Source organism: Lupinus angustifolius, chromosome LG11 (assembly GCF_001865875.1).
Source record: "Lupinus angustifolius cultivar Tanjil chromosome LG11, LupAngTanjil_v1.0, whole genome shotgun sequence".
NCBI classification, from domain to species: domain Eukaryota; kingdom Viridiplantae; phylum Streptophyta; class Magnoliopsida; order Fabales; family Fabaceae; genus Lupinus; species Lupinus angustifolius.
In genome coordinates this window covers 14,770,376-14,791,802 of record NC_032019.1, presented here as the reverse complement: position 1 = coordinate 14,791,802, position 21,427 = coordinate 14,770,376, and the positions used below count along the sequence as shown (strand labels likewise).

Below are 21,427 nucleotides of genomic sequence, written 5' to 3'. Positions count from 1 at the left end.
TCAAACTCATAATACAATATCACGGGATATATTTTTTTTTCTCATTTCCTATTTCACTATTTTATCAATCAAATCAAAAGTTAATAACATGGTGTGTTAGAAAAAATGGGCTTTGACATGCGACAAAGAAGAAAAAACAAGGTAATGGGTTGATGGAACAAAAATTACGATAAGTACATGTGGTTCCACCTTTCATATTTTTCAAAACTATATTCCATAAATTAAGGACTTTCTTGACCAAACTAATCCCCAACCTTGGACGTATAATCCTAGATTACGACTATAATGGTTGATGGAGTTTGGGGTGTAACGGTTTGGACTAGATCGATTATCATTTATATTAAAGAATCAATCCGATTATAACTTGCTAGACTGGTTTGGATTTTATTGGGTGTAAAATTCGAATCGATCTAGCTCAAGTAAAATATAGACTAGATCGATTTTATATACTTTTAGAAACCTAAAATGAAAAAAAAAAACATAAAAAATGGATAAAAAGTACTGTGCATAATTTTTTTCGATAAGCAAAATAAATTGAAGAACGGAAGTGCATAACAATAATATACGGTCTGTTTTTCCAATTGGCAAATGAAAGAATACAACACCACCACGACTTTTTTTTGGTTCAAGTGTATTCTTCACTTATGAATAAGAAACTAATATTTTGTTGGGTGTGTGAATGTTTTTCCCAATAAGTATCGCTTTCAGAAATCAAATTTTTGACATTTTAGTTTTTCTGGAATTTAATAGAGTTTTACATCATTAAAACAATACATCGGTTGGTGTATTACTAAGACTAGTTAATTGATGTACAGATTGTGGAAGTTAAATGGTCAGGTAATGTAAGCACGCACTAGATAAGAAATTTCTTCGATGGATAATAAAATCAAAGGCAAGAACATAGTATATTAAGTTGTTTCAATGGATAGAGATCATCTGTCCCGAACAATGTCCTACTTCATATATCAAGTTAATGTCAACATATGATTGGCTTAAGACAGAAAATGAGACATGGTTGGCGACAGATGATCTCATCATGTTTCAATAGTCATTCTCTAGTAGTTTCAAATAAATCAAAGAACATAATATATCATCACAATCTAATAATAACTATTACTTTTATGGAAGGAGGAATAGCAGTATGCTAAAAACTAATTAAGGGTATGCCAAAAACATCTAAATAATCCTCCTCTAAGTGCTTATTTCAATAAGCCATCATAGCAAAAAAACAATTTTCAGGACCCACAAGCATTGGAGAGAGGAAACCTCAAATTGTTATGCTCAAGTGTTGGCTTATACAAAAGACATAACTGAACCAAACTCAATAGGTTGCTCATTGTTCACAAGGCAATCATTGTAACATGCACGCAATAATAGTATCACCCGTAACACACCTAGAAAGAAAACATGGGTTGATCCACAAAATATAGGTTGGCTTAGTTAGAACTGGTAGAGTCTGTGAATCAACCTGTATCAGCTTACATTCATGAATAAAGAATTCAAATACTCTCTAGTACTAGAAAATCTAATAGTTAAATATGAGTTTAATAATTTATAATTTTCTATTTAAAAATTACATAATTAAATTTTTTCGTATGTCACCATTGTCATTCCTTATTAGAGAGAATCTGATTTTCTAATAAAGGGTTTCATTCGACATTTTATATATTCACTCTGTACTATATAAAGAAAAGTTACCCATAACCTCAACCTCCATTTTATTTCTACCGTCTTATATATTATTAAAAATACTCTGAACAACTATCACCCTAATCTATTTAACCGGACTTAAACCAAGGCGTATGAAAATCACAGTATATTTTTTGTAGAAACATTTAAACATAAGTTGTAAGGTAGAAAAAGGCATACTTTCTAAGGAAAATTTAGTACTATCTCTATGAATATCATCACGAATTGGATGTAAATTCATAAAGATATGAATAGTTGAATTATTTATTTAGTTTCTTGGGTACAAAAAGAGTACTTTTTTAGGATTTTGTTAATATCAACCCTAAGGGTTGAGGGTAAAGATTCATAAATAAACATGTTTTTATTGAAAATGATGTACTTAAAGAATTACAAGTATTTTGTCTTTTGTTTTTCAAAAAAATTACTCACTTTTAACTCCTTATCCTTAGGGATGTGTTTTTAATTTTTTTCTAAAATATGAAAACTTATAAATATAAAAGTAATATATATAATCATGATCATACTTTTATTAGTGACATATTATATATGTAATTCTTATTGAAATTCTCCCTAACATCTACTTTTTTTCGTTCACCAAAGTGGAATATCACTCTAACCAAATGGTGATAGTGATTTCTGTAAATGTTTGATAGCAAAAGAAAATAAAACTTGCATCATCAAAATTAAGATTTATGCATTATCATAATAATATTATTAAATTAGAAATGTGAGAAGACTTAGCACATCAGAAAAACTTGTTGAATCTCCGGTATTTTCTTAAATATGGGTAACATTACTGTTATTCATATCTATCTGTCAAGGAAAAGTTTATGAAACTACCATTGTACCAATACACCTACCTAAATTCACATTTTCTAAACCATTCATTTCTGCCAAAAACCAAAATTTCAATCAGATATTCAGATTCAATTCAATGGTCAAAAAAATACCACACAACTAGTTCTTCAACGGATTCATGATATAGGCTTTGATTCTAGAAAGGTTTAGATTTTGTCCCAACAATTAGTTTTCCACATTTTTTGGATTTATCAATGGATCAATAATTGAAAAAGAATATTATTGATGAAGATTACACATTATATTTAACATTTTTGGAGATTCAACAAAAGGGTATCTTTCTATCTATCTATCTTTCAATATCCCATGCAAGATGACGTAGTTGTTTGAGGTTCATGTTACAAAACAATGAAACCAAGGTGTGAAGAAAAAGGAAGAAGAAACTCAGAGATATTCTTGCATCTTATGGAAATATATATGGCATTTTATGAGTGGAATTGGACACAATGTGAAGGTGTATCAGTTACATAAGATATATATTTAGTTTATATATATATCATGTTATTATGACGTGTTAAACAAGTTGTTGGTGGAACACACACGTAGGGAAAGAAAGAGATTAAGGGAGAGAAAGAGAGAAAGAGAGAAAGTGAGATTAGAAAGATAGAAAGAAATAACAAAGGAAGGAAAAAGAAGCAATATCATAGAGGGAAGAAAGTTGCAGAGGAGGGGTTATCATATAGGTAGGTTTGGATCTTCTTATTGTTAAGAGCCTCTTCTGCAACAACACTATTTTATAGGGTTCTTTCACATCTTCAAATATTTGTAACAAGAGAGAGAGAGAGATTATATTACAATAGAATATAGGAAGGTTGATTTATTGAGTTATAGAGAAAGAACTCAGAAAGATCATTTCTCATCTTACCCTTTGGTTGTTAGTTTCTGTTGATGGAATCTCAGGTTTGAGAAGCTGATTATCGGTGAATGATATTTCATTGACAATGGTAATTATCTATCATATACAATCTTGCATTGCTATAGGTTTTTTTGTGAATGTTTTTTAATGAAATAGTTCTTGTAACACTTTGTGTTTACCTTACTCTCTTCAACTATTAGAAGCTTTTTCTCAATTCTCTTTAGTCCTTATATATGGAGGTGGTTGAAAAATCTTTTGGTGGCAAGTACTTTATATTAATGTTGCATTCTTTTGTAGATAGAATATATTGGAATCTAGTTTCTCTTTTGGCAATATCATTTCTCAACATAATTGATGTAGACATGGTTGCATTAATGTTTTAAATATGCATTATGTTTTGGCAATTATCAAAATTGCACTGTTAATCTTAATATTAAGCATTTTCAATCTATAACTTTAAGGTTTTGGGAGTCTTCTCAAACATCATTTGATTTTTCTCTCTCAATGCAATAGTTATGAAAAAGTGATGAGACACATTTAATATGAAATACCATTAAACTGAGTGAAACTTCTGTCAAGTAATAGAGAGACAGTGATTTTTTCCTTTGTATTTTAAGGGTAAATGTGTAATATCATTTTAAATAAAAAAAATATAAATATCAATGTATATTATTTTTTCTTTACTTTTACGCAGTACTTCCCTCTCCATCGAGAGGAGTCTCACTCCATTAAACTTGGGTTTGCTCATTTTGAGCTAACACTAATATAAGGAACTGCATCTGTTCAGTACATGTTAAGGACTCTAGGACATGAAAAAAGTTAAATATATAATTAATCTTCCAAGATAATAAATATATCACTCTCCCATAAATATATTCTAGATTCTATTGTGTGCTTCATTTTAGAACCCTTGAAATGCATCACACAATATAAGACATTTATTATATATTATAATGAAATGTAATTACTAGCTATTTTGCATGTTTGAAGCTACTTGTTATGATGCATATATATATATATAGCTTGAGAAGTGGTTCTACTAAGGTGATAAGTATTAATTTAAAGATTGAATGCACAGGCTGGTCAACTGAGTTTCGTAGTTGGATCTCATATTTGGATTGAGGACTTTGATGAAGCTTGGAAAGATGTTGAAATCCTTGAATCCAATGATCAAGAGATCACAGTTAGCAGTGAATCTGGGACAAAGGTGAGTCTGTTGGAATTTATTTTAAATCCATGCTTATGGAATTAAACCGTATATATTTTTCAAGTATATCCAAATATCACAAACAAAATTTTGATTCTTCTTTTGTTTTTATGTTTGTTCCTACTGATTTTTTGGAAGCCATTTTCAATGTAATAATAAATTTGTTATCTTGTGATCCGAAAGAAAGTTATATTGAAAGTTATATGTAGTAACCTAAAATAGTCTCTCTCTACTTACGGGTGAGAGATTTTTACAGATATTTACCTTCCTTAGATTCTACTAGGAATTTTGTAGATTAGATTTTTGTATTTTGCTCAAATTTCTCAATTTTCATTGTTGGCGAGAACCGGTTACTTAAATAATTTATCCATATGAAAGAATATTGAATTAAATTTTGGTTACAAATAAATAATTTATCCATATGAAATGAACATAATAAAGAGAATCTTCATCCATTCAGGTTCAGATTTGAAAAGTTTTATGTATATGTATAATGCTCATTCCAAGTTACTCATGCTTATTGAAGTGCTTTCAGAGATTGTTGAATGAATGATTACTTTTACTATTTTTGCGAAATTTTTGGTTAAATATTCTAATTATTTTCTTATCTTAAGAATAAGTTTCCTTTATAATAGAGATAGAAGAAATTACATGAGTAGAGGACACTATATTTTTGTGGAACATAAAATATATATGAACAAAGAATAGAAATATACAATAGATCAAATACCAAAGTTATTAGGATAACAGGGAAATTTCCTGAAAGGGAGACCATGTAAAAGATCTAGAAATTCCTCAATTTCTTGCGGTACACAAAAAATCTTAGTTGATTACACAATATTGTATATAAGTTAAGAAAACCTTTGGAAATGAGTAAATCAAACCCAATTGATGAAGTGAAAATGTTGTATTGATCCTCAATTGATATGCTATAGAAAATGTAACTCTATCACTAAACATGACATTCATTATTCCATTTCTCTCTCATATATCTAGTATCTAGACAAATTAATTCTGGCTTTTATTTTACTTACTAACATGTTATGAAAGAAAAGGAAAAAAGTGATTATAATCGGACTCAACATTGTTTATATAAGGCATTTAGGCCCTTCATAAAACTTTTGGCAATGGTAGCATGGTCCCACTTTTTAGATGTAACAATGATCCCAGAAGTTAGATACCCTCTGTCACCTATCTTTCTATTTCTATGCTATCAATGTCTTCTCTTATTTGTGAGTTGGTTTTTGAATGAAAAAAAAAAGGAATATTTGTAAGTTATGAAATATATTAATGAGATAACTACAAAATTTTTCATTCCCTTCTAAAATTCAACTCGTAAACCATAAGTGTAGACACCCAAAAAACATTACATCCTTGGTCTCGGGTTGCTAACATTAGCTAATAAGTTAGCTCTTATTAGCTGATATAGCTCCTACTTAATAAACCCATAAGCACGTCAGTAGCTTATAAAAGATGAGCTTATAAGCTTGTAGCTTATATATAAAATAATCTCTTTACCAAACATCATTGGATAAGTAGTTGATTAGTTTCTAAACTAGGTGGTAGTGTTACCAAACACAATCCAAGCACTAGCTTATGTATTTTAATTCAATTAATAGTTATAACCTAGTGTTAAGTATTAGATTTAATTATTGATGAGACCTACGGGGAAATTCTAATTGGGAGGTGCTGCAAGCTAGATTTTTGGTTGTAGTTGGATATCCTATGATCTTATCTTGTTAAGGCAATGTGGGTCAGATTCTGATTGAACCATAGTGCTTGTTGGAGTTGCACTCAAACTATCAAACAATTTTGAACATCAAATTTTGAAAATTCCCTTTTTGGAAGAAAAAAACAAGAAAGGGAAATTGTGGGGTCTCCTTCCTTTCATATAGATATAGTTTTTTGGCATAGTAACAAATGTTTTGATCTAATGCTAGGAAATTATTTGAGATTGAAGTCCTTATAGTCTGTTTGCGAGTTGAGTTTTGGACGAAAATGAATGGAATGAGAAGGCTTTGAGACCCATAAAATATACTGGTGAATGATTCCAAAGCTTTCTCTTTCCCTCATGCCCCTCTAAAATTTAATTTGCAACCAAATTTCTGAAAAGATTCGATTATGTGGAGGTTTATTAATGACTTCATCAATGCCTGTTCAAGTCCTTTGAGCTTGACGTGTAGAAAATGCACATACCACCCTTAACCATAGGGTGACAAAGATCATGTTATTAACCATTTTGCCAAAAACTGAATATTGGATACTTCTTTCACATGGAATAGTCTAGTATAGCTAAACCCTTGTCTTGAAATTTCTGTGTAAGCTTAAATGTTATGAGAAAGTTTAATTAGTTGATTCATTTTTTATAAGCTAATTAATTGACTTATATGTTGCATTAACAGGTTATAAGTAAATCATCTAATATTTATCCCAAAGATCCTGAATTTCCACCTGATGGTGTTGATGATATGACAAGGCTGGCATATCTGCATGAACCAGGGGTACTTCAAAATTTGCAAGTTCGATATGACGTAAATGAAATATATGTAAGATCTCAACTCACTTTTTTCGCATTCACTTCTATTTTGTGTATGTTTATGGAGGGGTGCTATGTTTTTTCTGTGACATTCATTATAATGAAACTTTAACTGTGTTTTCAGACATACACAGGAAATATATTGATAGCTGTGAACCCTTTCAGAAGGTTACCTCATTTGTATGCCAATGAAACAATGGCACGATATAAAGGCGCGGGCATTGGCGAGCACAGCCCACATCCTTTTGCAATCGCAGATTCTGCATATAGGTATCTTGTTGCTTCTCTCTGTCATCATTGGATTTAAGATGATTTTAGGTTTATAAAGTTTTGTATTTCATAATAAAAGAAATAAAGTTGAAGTATCAATTTTAACAGTCTAGAGGGCGAGCCTCGGCATAACGATAACATTGCTTACCTTGTGACCTAAAAGTCATAGGTTCAAATCCCGAAAACAGTATCTTTGCTTGTGAGGGTAAGACTGCGTACATCTACCCTCCCTAGCTCGTACACTGGGCTGGCCTTATCAATTTTAACAGTTTAAGCACTACGCAGTATAATGCAAGAGAAAGAGAGCAGTCCTAGCAACATTGTTCTTATCACTCTCTTCATCCCACATTTTATAAGTAGGTCGAGTTCATGTTAGACTCACTAAATAGAGTAGGCCAATGTTCTTTTGTAATACCTCATTAAATTCAACTAATAATAAGGAAAGGGTTGATGAGTGTGTTGGTAACATTTTTCACAATGTACTCTGACGTTTTTGAATACAGTGCATATTTTTGTACATTCAAAACATTGGCCAGTATGAAAATTCATTGCAAATGAGAAAAAATGTGTCTGCAATCATTAAATTCATTGCAGGAGAATGATAAACGATGGAGCGAGCCAAGCTATTTTAGTTAGTGGAGAAAGTGGGGCTGGTAAAACTGAAAGTACAAAGATGCTTATGCATTATCTTGCCTACATGGGAGGGAGAGCAGTAACTGAGGGGAGGTCCGTGGAGCAACAAGTTTTGGAGGTAAGGAAACTCATTTTGCCTAATTATCGCATTTACTTGTTAAGCTTGCATATTGCATACCAAATTCACCATTCGGCATATTAGGTTACCGTAAAGAAAGTCTTATAATAACAGCACATTTATGGGTGATAACACCATATGAGTGGTACACATTTAATTTGCTTATGAGGTTTGTCACACTTTACCTTATTATTATTATTACAAGACTTTGTTAAGGTGAATCTGGTATATCTTATATGGAACATTGAATTCCGTACGTATTACAGAAGGTTAATGAGTGAACCCAATATTTACTAAAAAGTGATGAACTGTGTACCAAAATTTGCAATAAGTGCATACTTGTTTCGCTTTCCTGGTAACTATGATGTGGGGCAGGTTTAAATCTTGTGCTTATGAAATTTAATTTTGGATGTTAATGATTATGCTTTTTATTCACATGTTTGCAGTCCAATCCTGTTTTAGAAGCATTTGGTAATGCAAAGACTGTCAGAAACAATAATTCAAGGTAATAACTTTATTCTTGTGTATATTCCTCTTTCCCCATTTTTGCAATTTCTGCCACACCTTTCTTTAACATTCGTTTAAAGACTATCCTAAGCTTACAAACTATAATTTCAGTCGTTTTGGTAAGTTTGTGGAGATACAGTTTGATCAAAAGGGGAGAATTTCAGGAGCTGCTATCAGAACTTATTTGCTGGAACGGTCCCGTGTCTGTCAAGTTTCTGATCCTGAGAGAAATTATCATTGCTTCTATATGCTTTGTGCTGCACCAAAAGAGGTACATAATTCTTCCTTTTTGGATAAGCAATCTATATGTATAGAAATTAAGGTCCGCTTCCATCGTATATGATAGCTGAATACCATTCAACAATTTTTAACATGCTGTGGAATTGTAGTGTGCTTATGTGGGAATTATAAATGCCCTCATATTTAGAGGTTTAAAATCTCTTCTGGTCATACCTCTCTATTACTTTGTCTCTGCTATATAAAATGGAAGTTACAAAAATAACCAAGCCGTAATCCCACTAGGTGAGGGTCAGCTACATGGATTGAACGATGGTATAATGCTTTATCATAAATCATGTTAGATAAAATGGAAGTTGGGTTGCATGAAAGTGCTGCATAGGTTAAACATGCTCATGTTCTTATGGAGAGGGGTAATTGTAATATCAAGATTCATGGTTTTGTTACTTAGATATAGTTAGGTTTTGAATTTATTTTCTTGGTTAGTCTTCTTCAGCTTACATGAGATAATGAGCCTTTGATGTGAATATATTTTTATTTGAGCTTTTCCATTCATCTAGGATGTTAATAGGTTCAAATTAGGAAATCCAAGACAGTTTCATTATCTAAATCAATCAAATTGCTATGAGCTGGATGCGCTGGATGATTCTAAGGAGTACCTTGCAACCCGAAGAGCAATGGATGTTGTTGGCATCAGCTCTGATGAACAGGTACCTTTCAGTAGAATCTATATTACATAATTTTCTTTTCTTTCTTTTTTAGTTGTTTTCAGTACTGGAATTTGTGACCCCTCTCCTCAGGACGCTATATTTCGAATAGTTGCTGCAGTACTTCATTTAGGAAACATTGAATTTGTTAAGGGAGTGGATGATGGGACAGATTCCTCTCAACCGAAGGATGACCAGTCCCGTTTCCACCTAAAAACTGCAGCTGAACTTTTGATGTAAGTGAATTTGTTATTTATCTGTTGTATTGTATCTATGGTAGATTGATATTCAAATATGGAACATCTATAGTTATATATTTATTCATGGTAGGTGTGACGAGCAATCCCTTGAAGACTCTTTCTGCAAACGAGTTATGGTGACTCGTGGGGAGGCCATAACAAGATCACTTGATCCGAATTCTGCAGCCCTCAGTAGAGATGCATTGGCTAAAATAGTTTATTCAAGGCTTTTTGACTGGTAAGTTCTGTGAAGTTAATGGAAGTATAAGTTTATATTATAGAACTAGCTTCTGCAATTTTATTTATGCAAACATCTGTTGATCCAGGATAGTGGACAAGATTAACAACTCCATTGGGCAAGATCCAAATTCGAAGAATTTAATTGGGGTTCTCGATATATATGGATTTGAGAGTTTCAAGACAAACAGGTGATTAGCAGTACCCTTTTACGTGGAGAATTGATTAACTAATGAACTTTATGTTTTGTGTCTATGAATTATGGTGCAGAAGTAAATAAAGCTGCTGATTTTTGTTGTTGATATTTTATGTATTAGTTGATATTAATAATAACCTATTGCTATGATACAATCTGTGCATTATTTTCATGATCCACTGTAAAAACTTGTTCGCTTACAGATTTACTAACGCATGGATAAGAAATACTTAGTATGGTACATGATGCATTCTTCATAAAGTTCATGCTATAAATTATTGCTTCTTCTGCTGTCAGTGCAAAATGCAGAACTTTTATGTTTGTAATATTGTGATTTCTAATTAATGCCTATTGTGTAATTTCTTGGGTCGTCTTGCTTTTGTGCCTGTTTTACGAAGTTTTCCAACTATGGTGTAATATTTAATCACTCTGGTGCAGCTTTGAGCAATTTTGTATCAATTTGACAAATGAGAAGTTGCAGCAACATTTCAACCAGGTTTAGTTCTTTTATATTCTGTATCTTCTTCAAATTCATTATCTACTAAACTATTTCTGTGGACTCAGTTAATGTATCATTACACAGCATGTATTCAAAATGGAGCAAGAGGAATATACAAAGGAAGAAATTGACTGGAGCTATATAGAATTCGTTGATAATCAGGATGTTCTTGATCTCATAGAAAAGGTGGGATTCACCCTTCCATCCATTATGTCATTCTAGGAAAGTTCTACAAGCTTACAACGAAAGTCTTGAATTAAATGTATTTATTTGTTTCAATAGTTTCACCATTGGTTTAGGATCATTATTTTGTAGTGATAATACAAGAATTAGATTACATTTTGTGATGCTTTATTGTTCTTCAAACAAATACCCGTAAAGTTAGTTAATTTATTATCAATAGTGAATTAGCGTTTATTCTGTTAATATTCCAACGACATAGATTTTGTGTTGAAAAAATCATATTGGTTTAGTAAATTATATTGATCTAACAAGATTTTGAAAATGATGTGAATTGCTAGCATGTACACCTAACTGCATGTCTTTGAGCTCTACAAAGTTTTACATGTTTGTATTTTATCTTTCTAATTATGTATGCTAATAACTTCAGAAACCTGGCGGCATTATTGCTCTTCTGGATGAGGCCTGGTATGTATTAAATGAGTATTGAATGGTTGTTACTTGTTTTATAGTCATTTGCATGGATATTGAATAGATAATCTTTGTTATATTGTATATCCATCTAGTTTGAGATTTTTGTCTTGCTTATTCTTTGTAGTATGTTTCCAAGATCAACTAATGAAACATTTGCCGAAAAGCTATACCAGACATTTAGAGACAACAAACGCTTCAGCAAGCCAAAGTTGTCTCGAACTGACTTCACCGTTAACCACTATGCTGGTGATGTAAGTGAAGTACATTTCGGTCTACACAGTTATACCACCATCAAAAATGGAGGGAAGAGACTTCATATATGATGTTTTTTAATTTCAGGTCACTTATCAAACCGAGTTGTTCCTTGATAAAAATAAGGACTATGTTGTTCCAGAGCATGCCGCCCTGCTCAGAGCTTCGAAGTGCTCCTTTGTTGCCGGGCTATTCCCACCTTTACCTGAGGACACTACCAAATCAACAAAGTTCTCTTCCGTAGCCACACAGTTTAAGGTATCTTTTTATTTGCACACATATAATTGTAAACTATCTGCCTTGTATTTATCAGTTTTAACCTTAATGCATGTATTATGAAGCAACAACTGCAATCTTTGCTTGAAACACTGAGTGCTACTGAGCCACACTACATTCGTTGTGTAAAGCCAAATAATCTTCTTAAGGCAGGGATATTCGAGAATATTAACGTGTTGCAGCAGCTTCGATGTGGAGTAAGTTCATTGTCATTTTGGCCATGTTCTCTGGTATGAAAAGAGTTTTTTTGTCAAGAAAGTTTAGACTTTATGGATGCCATTTGCAGGGAGTAATGGAGGCAATTCGGATAAGTTGTGCTGGATATCCCACTAGGAAGAGTTTTGATGAATTTGTTCAGCGGTTTGCTATCCTAGAACCGAAGGTTCTAAAAGCATGGTATTTTCAGCCCTTTGTATTTTTTTTCCATCTTTTTCTAGTTATTCGAATTAATGTGATCGTGGAATTCATGAAGCAACTAATGATCTCCGTGTATTCACAGCCCTGACGAGATGACAGCTTGCAAGCGGATTCTTGATAAAGCAAACCTTAAAGATTACCAGGTGCCAATTTATCCTACCTGGAATTTTTATTAATCTCATTTGTAGTATTTACTTTGCTAGCAATTATAAATGGTGCTACTTACTTTCTAAACATGTGGTGGGTCAAAATAAGGATTGGAGTTAAAAATATTTATCTCGTCAAAAGTTGTTTGGAGTTTATTTTTTTGTTTTCCATTTATAAGCTAAAATTAAAAAGGAAGCAAGAAATGTTACAACTTGCTACTAATGGATTTTACTGCTATTGCATCAATGTGGTTGTGTTAGTGATGCATATGAGATTCTCGCATAAAAGGAAAGAAATGTTATCAAGATGAACTTTTTCCTTTGCAGATTGGACAAACAAAAGTGTTTCTGAGAGCAGGTCAAATGGCAGAACTAGATGCATGTCGTGCTGAGGTCTTAGGAAGATCTGCAACTGTTATTCAAAGAAATGGCCGGACATATATTTGTCGGAAACACTATGTTTTATTTCGGTTGTCCACCATAGAACTACAGAGGGTTGCAAGAGGTGTAAATTATGTGAATCATTGATTGATGTTTATAATCTTTTACCTTGTAATCAATGAAAGACTTTATTTTGACAAGTATTATAGGTATTCTGAATAACGCATGTTTACTTATCCTATGAGCGTAATGTAGGACAACTTGCACGCTACCGGTATGAATACATGAGGAGGGAAGCTGCTTCTTTGAAAATCCAAAAACAATGTCGCATGTATATTTCCAGAACTGCTTACAAAACCATTTATGTCTCTGCTGTTCATATTCAAGCTGGTATGCGAGGGATGACAGCCAGGAATGACCTTAGATTCAGGAAGCGGACACAAGCTGCGATTGTTATTCAGGTAGGGTAGCTCAAATTTTTCTTCTTGAGCCTTTTCTTCTAAGTTTTCCCATGAGTGAATATATTTCTAATGTTACTTTTGTTTTCCTTTCAATCATGTGAGTAAAATCCTACATCCTTTTGATCCTCCAAACCACACATTCGAGGGAGCCTCTTGCGCTGGAGGGGTGCTGAGTGTAAATTAAAAGATGTGGCATACCTTGTCTTTTAAATTCACTCATCTCTTTTAACTAGATGTCTGAACTGAAATTTGAGTCTTTTGTTAACCCTTTATTCTGATTTGATATGTTTCGCTTCTGTTAAGTTACTAAGCAAGTTGAAGGTTAAAGAAATGGAAGTGTTGGGCAGTTGTTCATCCCTCTAATAATCACAAATTTTTATTATTATATTTAGTTGATATTTATTTCTATGTAAAGTGTGCCTATACTAATGTGAGTGTTTATCTATCATAGAGTCACTGCAGAAGTTATTTAGCTCGCACTCGTTTCCGAAGGCTAAAGAAAGCAACAATAGCTGTACAATGTTCTTGGAGAAGAACAATTGCACGAAGAGAACTTCGAAAGCTTAGAATGGTTATTCTCTCTCTTTGTCTTGTTTACCTTTCTTTAAGCTTAGAATTTTTTGTTCTTTTTGCACTATCTCATGCATTACATAAATTAGCACTAACTAATGGGTCAGTCAAAAATGGTTTATTGTTAGAATAAAGTATGTTGTTTTCTCCCTCCAAAATGAGAAATCTATAGTGGTATACTTTTCTTGATGTGGGTTTGTTTTCTATCTGCTATGCTATAATATTTTTCTATATCAACTTCATGTTGATAGGTATTAAACTCGAAAGTGCATTCTAAATTTTAACTTATTGCAGGCTGCTAGGGAAGCCAAAGCTCTTGAAGCTGCCAAAGTTAATCTAGAAAAGCAAGTCGAAGAATTAACTTCGTGTCTAGAAACGGAGAAGAGAATGAGGGTAGTTTATTTATTTATTACTAATTTTGTTCTTCTGCATCTCCAAGTATTTCTATAGTTATACTATTTTGCTGACTTTCTAATTGTTTTGGATGGTTGTGATATTGAGGAAGCCAAGACACAGGAAAATGAAAAACTACAGTCTAGTTTGCATGAGATAGAGCTTCAGTTCCAAGAAGCTAAGGCAATGCTCGTTCAGGAACGTGAGGCTGCCAAAAAAGCAGCTGAACATATACAACAGTTTGCTGTCAATGCCGTTGACAATGAATTACTCAATAAGCTTACAGAAGAAAATGAACAACTCAAGGTAAACATTACATAAAAAAGAATGTTTTTGAAAAATTTATGCTTCTGTGTGTCATAATATCCAAATTTGTTGTTATTTTAAATGTTACAGGAGCAGGTTAGTTCATTCGAAAAGAAAACTAACGAGATTCCTGTCAATGTCGTTGACAATGAATTGCTCAATAAGCTTACAGCAGAAAATGAACAACTTAAGGTAAATGTTACATAAAAGAATGTGTTTTAAAACTTTATGCTTCTATGTGTCATAATATCCAAATTTGCTGTCATTTTTTATGCCTTATAGGAGCTGGTTAATTCATTCGAAAAGAAAACTACAAACGAGATTCCTGTCAACGTCGTTGACAATGAATTGCTCAATAAGCTTACAGCAGAAAATGAACAACTCAAGGTAAATGTTACATAAACGAGTGTGTTTGAAAACTTTATGCTTCTGTATGTCATGATATCCAAATTTGTTGTTACTTTTATGTTACAGGAGTTGGTGAGTTCACTAGAAAAGAAAAGTACACACGAGTTTTCTGTTAATGTTACTGACAATGAATTGGTCAATAAGCTCACAGCAGAAAATGAACAACTCAAGGTAAACATCACACAAAAGAATGTGTTTGAAAAATTCATGCTTCTGTGTGTCATATTATCCAAATTTATTGTTATTTTTTATGTCTTACAGGAGCTGGTTAATTCATTCGAAAAGAAAACTACAGATGAGTTTTCTGTTAATGTTACTGACAATGAATTGATCAATAAGCTTAGTGCAGAAAATGAGCAACTCAAGGTAAACATTACATAAAAGAATGTGTTTGAAAACTTCAGGCTTCTATGTGTCATAATATCCGAATTTGTTGTTATTTTTTATGTCTCACAGGAGCGGGTTAATTCATTCGAAAAGAAAACTACACACGAGTTTTCTGTTAATGTTCCGGATAATGAATTAATCAATAAGCTTAGTGCAGAAAATGAACAACTCAAGGTAAATATTACATCCAAAGTATTTAAAATTCATGCTTCTTTCTGTATCATAATATGCAAAATTGTTGTCACATATGATGCTTTTCAGGAGATGGTAAATTCATTGGAAAAGAAAACCAAACTGGAACTCCCTGTTAATATTAGTGAGAATGAATTGATCAGTAAGCTTTCTTCAGAAAATGAACACTTCAAGGTATAGATTACAAAAGCAGTGTTTGAAATTTATGCTCCGGGTGTGTCATAATATGAAGACCTTTTGTTACTTTTGATGCTTTGCAGGATCTGGTTAATTCATTGGAAAAGAAAATTGACGAAACAGAGAGGAAATATCAAGAAAGCAATAAGCTAAGTGATGACCGCATGACTCAAATTATGGAGACAGAAACAAGGATGATTGACTTAAAAACATCTATGCAAAGGTTCCCATAGGGACTTTTTTTTATGGAAGTTAGCATTAAAGTGCATATTTGATGTTTACCTTGGTTTGATATGTTTCTTGTATTGTGTATGTTAGGCTTGAAGAAAAACTCTCTGATATGGAAACTGAAAATCAAGTTTTACGGCAGCAAACCTTGCTGAGTTCATCATCTAGGAGAATGTCAGGAAAGTTTTCACCTGCTGCAGTTCCGGTAAATACACAATATTGTTGTTTCATTAGTTGATTTTATTTACATTTGCAATCATCCATTCTCAATCTCCTTAATTACACTTAATTGAAATATTTCTAAATAATTGTATATTAAATCATTCTTTATTTAAGTCTAGTCCTATGTAAATATTTTCTTAGTTGTTCTATGCATATAATTGAGTTCACTATAAGATTTTTCATTAAAACTAGTTCATGAGTAATGTGAAAGTGAATAAATAAACATGGGTATCAAAGATCTCATACTGTCCTCCTTGTTTACACTTATTGGAGATTATATTGATTTATTTTTCTCCTCTTGCTTCTGCAGCCTTTGGAAAATGGTCATCAGGTAATAAAAGTTGTTTAGGCTTGAAAGCCTTATTATTTTCGTTGTAATTTATTTTCGTCGCTGTAGTCATCATAAGTAAAACTTTAAATCTGTTAATTCTTATGGTTTTGAAGAAAGTCTATTTTCTATAGGCACCACCAAGTTCTACACTTGCAAAACCATTTGGTTCAGAGTCTATGAGGAGATCTCAAATGGAGAGACAACATGTATGCTCTTGCAGAACAATTTTTGCTTCATAATATATTCAATTCACATTTTTATATACTTTCACACCATTTAGTTGAATTGTTATCATCATTATTTGTTTGCTATCTTTGTGTTTAGGAGAGTGTAGATGCTCTTTTCAAATGTGTGGCAAAAGAACTTGGATTTTCTGAAGGAAAACCTGTTGCAGCATTTACCATTTATAATTGTCTGCTACATTGGAAAGCTTTCGAAGCAGAAAAGACAAGTATATTTGATCGTCTTATTCAACTTATTGGTTCTGCAATAGAGGTAACTTTCAGTTTACGTAAACCTCTTTTTTGTTTTGCATTTATCTATTGGAGGTTAAAGCATATTAGATTTTGGGTACAGCTGTCAGTGTTTCAACTCATTCTTTATGTCTCACAGCTTTACCAAGTGAACTGAATCTTGGGGAGAAATAAAAACTTAAATCATATATGAAAATGAAAGACGTTAGTGCTGAAAATGATCGGTAGTTTCCTACTTAATATGAGTTTTAAAATTTATATCATCTACCAATTGAGCTCGTTCAATTTTTAAAATGAGTTTTATTACTTCTTATCAAGAAAATCTTAAATTTTCTACCTTCCCTTGCCCTTCATGTTTAAAAAATGTCTATCAAAGTTGGGAGTGATGGGTATTTTCATGAAGTCTCACATGGTATTACATTTAACACTTGTGCAGGATCAGGACAACAATGATAACATTGCTTATTGGTTATCCAATACATCTGCGTTGTTGTTCCATCTTCAACGGTGTCTAAGAGTGCCTACAACAAAGAAACCACCCACTCCAACATCATTTTTTGGGAGGATGACCCAAGTATTAAATTTATTTACAACTTCATAATTTAATATTTGTTCAACATAAGATCCATGTGAACTTTTGGGTCATACTGAACATCAAAAGTTTTGCTTGCATTGCATATATGAATGTTTAGATGTTGCATATTGTACTTTGTTATAGAATTAATTAGAGTATGTAATGTTTTCCATAATTTATAACCAATGATTGAAGAATTATCAGTAAGATGTGTCTGTCTCCTTATAATCAGTAACATGTATGTATAAATGTTTGCCACAGAATGTTGGTTCCATTAGCAATAAAATACAAAGAAAATGAAATAATAAATATGTGTTGAGTGTTGTATAACCAATCTAGACAAGCAGAGACAACATTACTTTTTGTAATACATAATATGTGTGGGTCTGTTATAAAAATCAAAGTTGTCCCAAGTTGTCGGAACCATTGTTCAAAAGCATTTTAGTTTTACCTAATTTGTGGTCAATTAATTTTTTGCAGTGTTTCTCCATTCATTGTCTGTCCTTAATAAATATTTATTACCCATATGCACCTAATATTGTAAATAATGACGTTAAACTCAAAATACGCAATACAATGTTGTTTCCCAGGGTTTCCGCTCTTCCAACAGTCTTTCCAGTAGTGCATTTGATGTAGTGCATCAGGTCGATGCCAAGTATCCGGCTTTGCTTTTCAAGCAGCAGCTAGCAGCTTACGTGGAAAAGATTTATGGAATCATCAAAGAAAACTTGAAGAAAGATTTGTTACCACTTCTTTCTTCTTGCACTAAGGTATGATTACTATATATATTACATAACAAAATGTCGTTTATGATACCAATGTACGGTCAGAAACAGATATACTATTAGGATTAGTATCATAGGTGCAGTGGTAGTATTTTTCCAACTGACATGTCATTATGACTTCAGGCACATAAAACAACAAATGACAACAACCAACCAGATGTTTCTTGGCTCAGCATTATCGAATGCCTTAATAAATTTCTCAAGATTCTGAAAGAAAATTATGTATGTGAAGGTTTCGTAGTATAGTGAATACCATTCTTTGTTTCTTGCACCCTTTTTCTTTCTAGTCTTTTTCTTCGTTATTAGAAGAAACTAATTTCTAGTTTTGTTTTAGGTACATCCTGTTCTAGTTCAGAAGATATTTAACCAGATTTTCCAATACATCAATGTGGAAATCTTCAATAAGTAAGTTGTCTTGTTTCATTTGGCCCCTTTTACAGCAATAGTGTAATTATGGGCATTTGGCTTGACTTGTGATTGGAAATGCTATGTTCTTCAGTCTTCTTTTGCATCAAGAATGCTGTACATTCATCAATGGAGAACATGTAAAAGCAGGATTGGCTGAACTAGAACTATGGTGTAGCGAAGCAACAGAGGAGGTACACTCTAGATACTCTAATTTGTGACATAATCTTCATGTTTTTATAACTATTCTGTCGATATTTATATCACGGTATCTGGACAATGATTTAGTTCTTACTTTGCTATAATAAATTATCGGTTGTAGTATGTTGGCTCTCCTCTGGATGAACTCAAACATGCGACGCAAGCAATTAGATTCTTGGTATGCCTATTACTTCCTATATAAACTCTATCTTTATAGATAGACATCAAATAGCCTGCTAGTCTGATATTTTATTTATTTCTATTTTTCGACATACTTTCCTTTCTCTTTAATTTGGTGTATCACTTTAAGATAAGCTATTTGATTGAGATTTTGCTCCGGACGTACAATCTTTTTTCCTGTTTAGGGTTTGTTTGTCAGTTGAGTTTTGAAGGAGAAGCGAGGGAAGGAGAAGGTGTCAAAGCCACCTTAAAAGTGTATTTCATGGCTCTGAAATCTTTTATTTCTCTTTCATCCCTTCCAAAATCGAAGTCACAAACAAACCCTTAAGAGATTAGTAAGATACCATGTGAAAGGATATTGCCTCACTTCATATTTATATTAGTAACTGCAAGAATATTCCTAAATCCTCAATCATCCATTTCTCTACCTATTTTAATTTCGATGCAATTATTCATCCAGGTTGTACGGCAAAAGGATGGACTATCCTATGATGATCTTACAAATGACCTCTGCCCTGTAAGTCTTTTCTTCTAACATTAGTGGATGATAAAAGGTATAAGCTGAATCTATGAATGCAAATCATACTTAAAAGATAATAATGAATAACTAATCCTTGGACCGCCAACATCATTTCATTCTAAAGCTAACTAGAATCTGTGAGATGAACTTGTATCCTAATCTTTTTATTAACAAAATATGAGCAAAATTGTTGTTTTTTGGTTGAAGATTTGCACTTCACATTCTAGTACTTTGTATTGTTGATTAAGAGATATAGATCAGATTATATTACTGTACTTGTTACACCAACAACAACCACAACTTATCCTGATAGATCAACTGCATGGATCAATCGACATCATTTGACTCATCCAAGTATAACATGCTTAACAAGTAGGCTTAATGTTTCTCGCATCTAACCGTCTATCGTCTACAATATGCTGATTTCAGGTCCTGAGTGCTCATCAGCTTTATAGAATATGTACACTTTATCAGGATGACAGTGACACTATGCAAAGTGTATCATCAGATGTAAGTTAACACACAATTCTCTCATCATTTACTTTGTGATCTGAATATTCAAGAACTATACCTTTTACATGTGCAGGTCACAACTAGCTTGAAGTTTCTAATGTCAGATGACGAAGAAAACGATAGCAAATCCTTCTTGTTGGAAGACAATTCAAGGTAAACATTGCTCATGTGACACGAACATATACATGCAGATACAAGAAATTTTGCTTTTAATTGAAAACTAAATCATTCACCCTTCACTGTTTTCCAACTGCAGTATTCCTATTATAGTTGAAGAGGTTTCTAGTTCCATTAAAGAAAAGACCATTCCCAAAGTAAAACCTCCTTCAGAACTTCTTGAGAATCCAGCCTTCCAATTTTTACATGATTATAGTTAGTCTAGAGGTGGTGCAGCTTAACTTGGTCGATCATACTTACTTGGTTCTCTCGTTTCACCGTACCATATATCACGTACAAGGTTCTTCGTGAAGAAAGTATAGGTTGTACCTAAATGAATCGTGTACGACGTACCAAGTAACTATGGATTAAATCCCATACTGTAAATCCACTCGCACCCCTTGTATTTTTAGTGGCATCGACATTTATCGGTTTTTGATAGCTAAAAGGCAGGGTAGTTTTCACAACTCCTGTTAAGAATTTCTTTTTAATCTCTATTTTCATTAGATTATATGGGTTTTCCACTTGAGGCACAAACCTTTGAATGAGTAGTATGAGGAAAGAAACAGCAATCTTATGTAAAATGATAGGAGTTGATACCTTAGATTCTTCTTCTACCCTTAAAGTTGCATATGAAAATGACCATTTATGTAAGAGCATCATCCTCTGTAATATTGAAACAATATTTGAAGTATGGGGGAAATGGTCATTTTTTAGTTTCAATTACAATTAAGTGTCATATTAAATATATAGTGATAGATTATTTATTGTATAATGATAATGATAATGATGACCTTGACATAAACTCATTGAAGTGAAGAGTAAATATTGAATGAAAATTAAATAATAAAAACAATCCCTCCAAATTCTTTATCAAAAGAATCTATTATGGCAGTAAAAAATTCCTAGGTAGGATTTGGTTACAGGAATACTTTTACATTCTTGTGAATGTTGGAATCCTATATATTCTTGCAACGAAATGTGACCTCTATAATCTCACCTATTTATTTATTAATTGTGCAAATGTTTA

The 21,427-nt window shown here is 32.5% G+C and overlaps 1 protein-coding gene across 16 annotated transcripts; it reads left to right on the top strand.

The window, feature by feature from the left end:
- LOC109361288 (myosin-7-like) lies at positions 2,530 to 21,126 on the top strand. Of its 16 annotated transcripts, none has more exons than XM_019606698.1 (45): positions 2,530 to 3,491; positions 4,482 to 4,610; positions 7,013 to 7,156; positions 7,271 to 7,416; positions 8,011 to 8,167; positions 8,614 to 8,672; positions 8,786 to 8,945; positions 9,472 to 9,621; positions 9,712 to 9,854; positions 9,949 to 10,095; positions 10,184 to 10,285; positions 10,729 to 10,786; positions 10,874 to 10,975; positions 11,400 to 11,437; positions 11,568 to 11,694; positions 11,783 to 11,953; positions 12,037 to 12,168; positions 12,258 to 12,367; positions 12,471 to 12,531; positions 12,862 to 13,039; positions 13,171 to 13,376; positions 13,828 to 13,947; positions 14,241 to 14,339; positions 14,457 to 14,645; positions 14,736 to 14,837; positions 14,928 to 15,032; positions 15,120 to 15,224; positions 15,315 to 15,419; positions 15,510 to 15,614; positions 15,702 to 15,806; positions 15,893 to 16,032; positions 16,128 to 16,242; positions 16,570 to 16,590; positions 16,722 to 16,796; positions 16,915 to 17,085; positions 17,500 to 17,637; positions 18,228 to 18,407; positions 18,546 to 18,644; positions 18,757 to 18,827; positions 18,922 to 19,021; positions 19,150 to 19,206; positions 19,669 to 19,725; positions 20,158 to 20,238; positions 20,315 to 20,394; positions 20,498 to 21,126. In XM_019606698.1, the coding sequence occupies exons 1-45, from the start codon at positions 3,489 to 3,491 to the stop codon at positions 20,616 to 20,618; spliced, it is 5,064 nt and encodes a 1,687-aa protein (XP_019462243.1). In that variant the 5' UTR covers positions 2,530 to 3,488; the 3' UTR covers positions 20,619 to 21,126. The 16 variants fall into 16 exon arrangements, with proteins under 16 accessions (XP_019462243.1, XP_019462242.1, XP_019462244.1 ...); XM_019606697.1 differs by having other exon boundaries at positions 14,448 to 14,645; XM_019606699.1 differs by lacking the exon at positions 14,736 to 14,837 and having other exon boundaries at positions 14,448 to 14,645.

What these genes read in the sequence shown, in the direction of transcription:
- LOC109361288 (XM_019606697.1), top strand. An exon ending in CAGAAAATGAACAACTTAAG is followed by an intron (nt 14,838 to 14,927) that starts GTAAATGTTACA and finishes TATGCCTTATAG; the next exon opens with GAGCTGGTTAATTCATTCGA. An exon ending in TTATTGGTTCTGCAATAGAG is followed by an intron (nt 17,086 to 17,499) that starts GTAACTTTCAGT and finishes ACACTTGTGCAG; the next exon opens with GATCAGGACAACAATGATAA.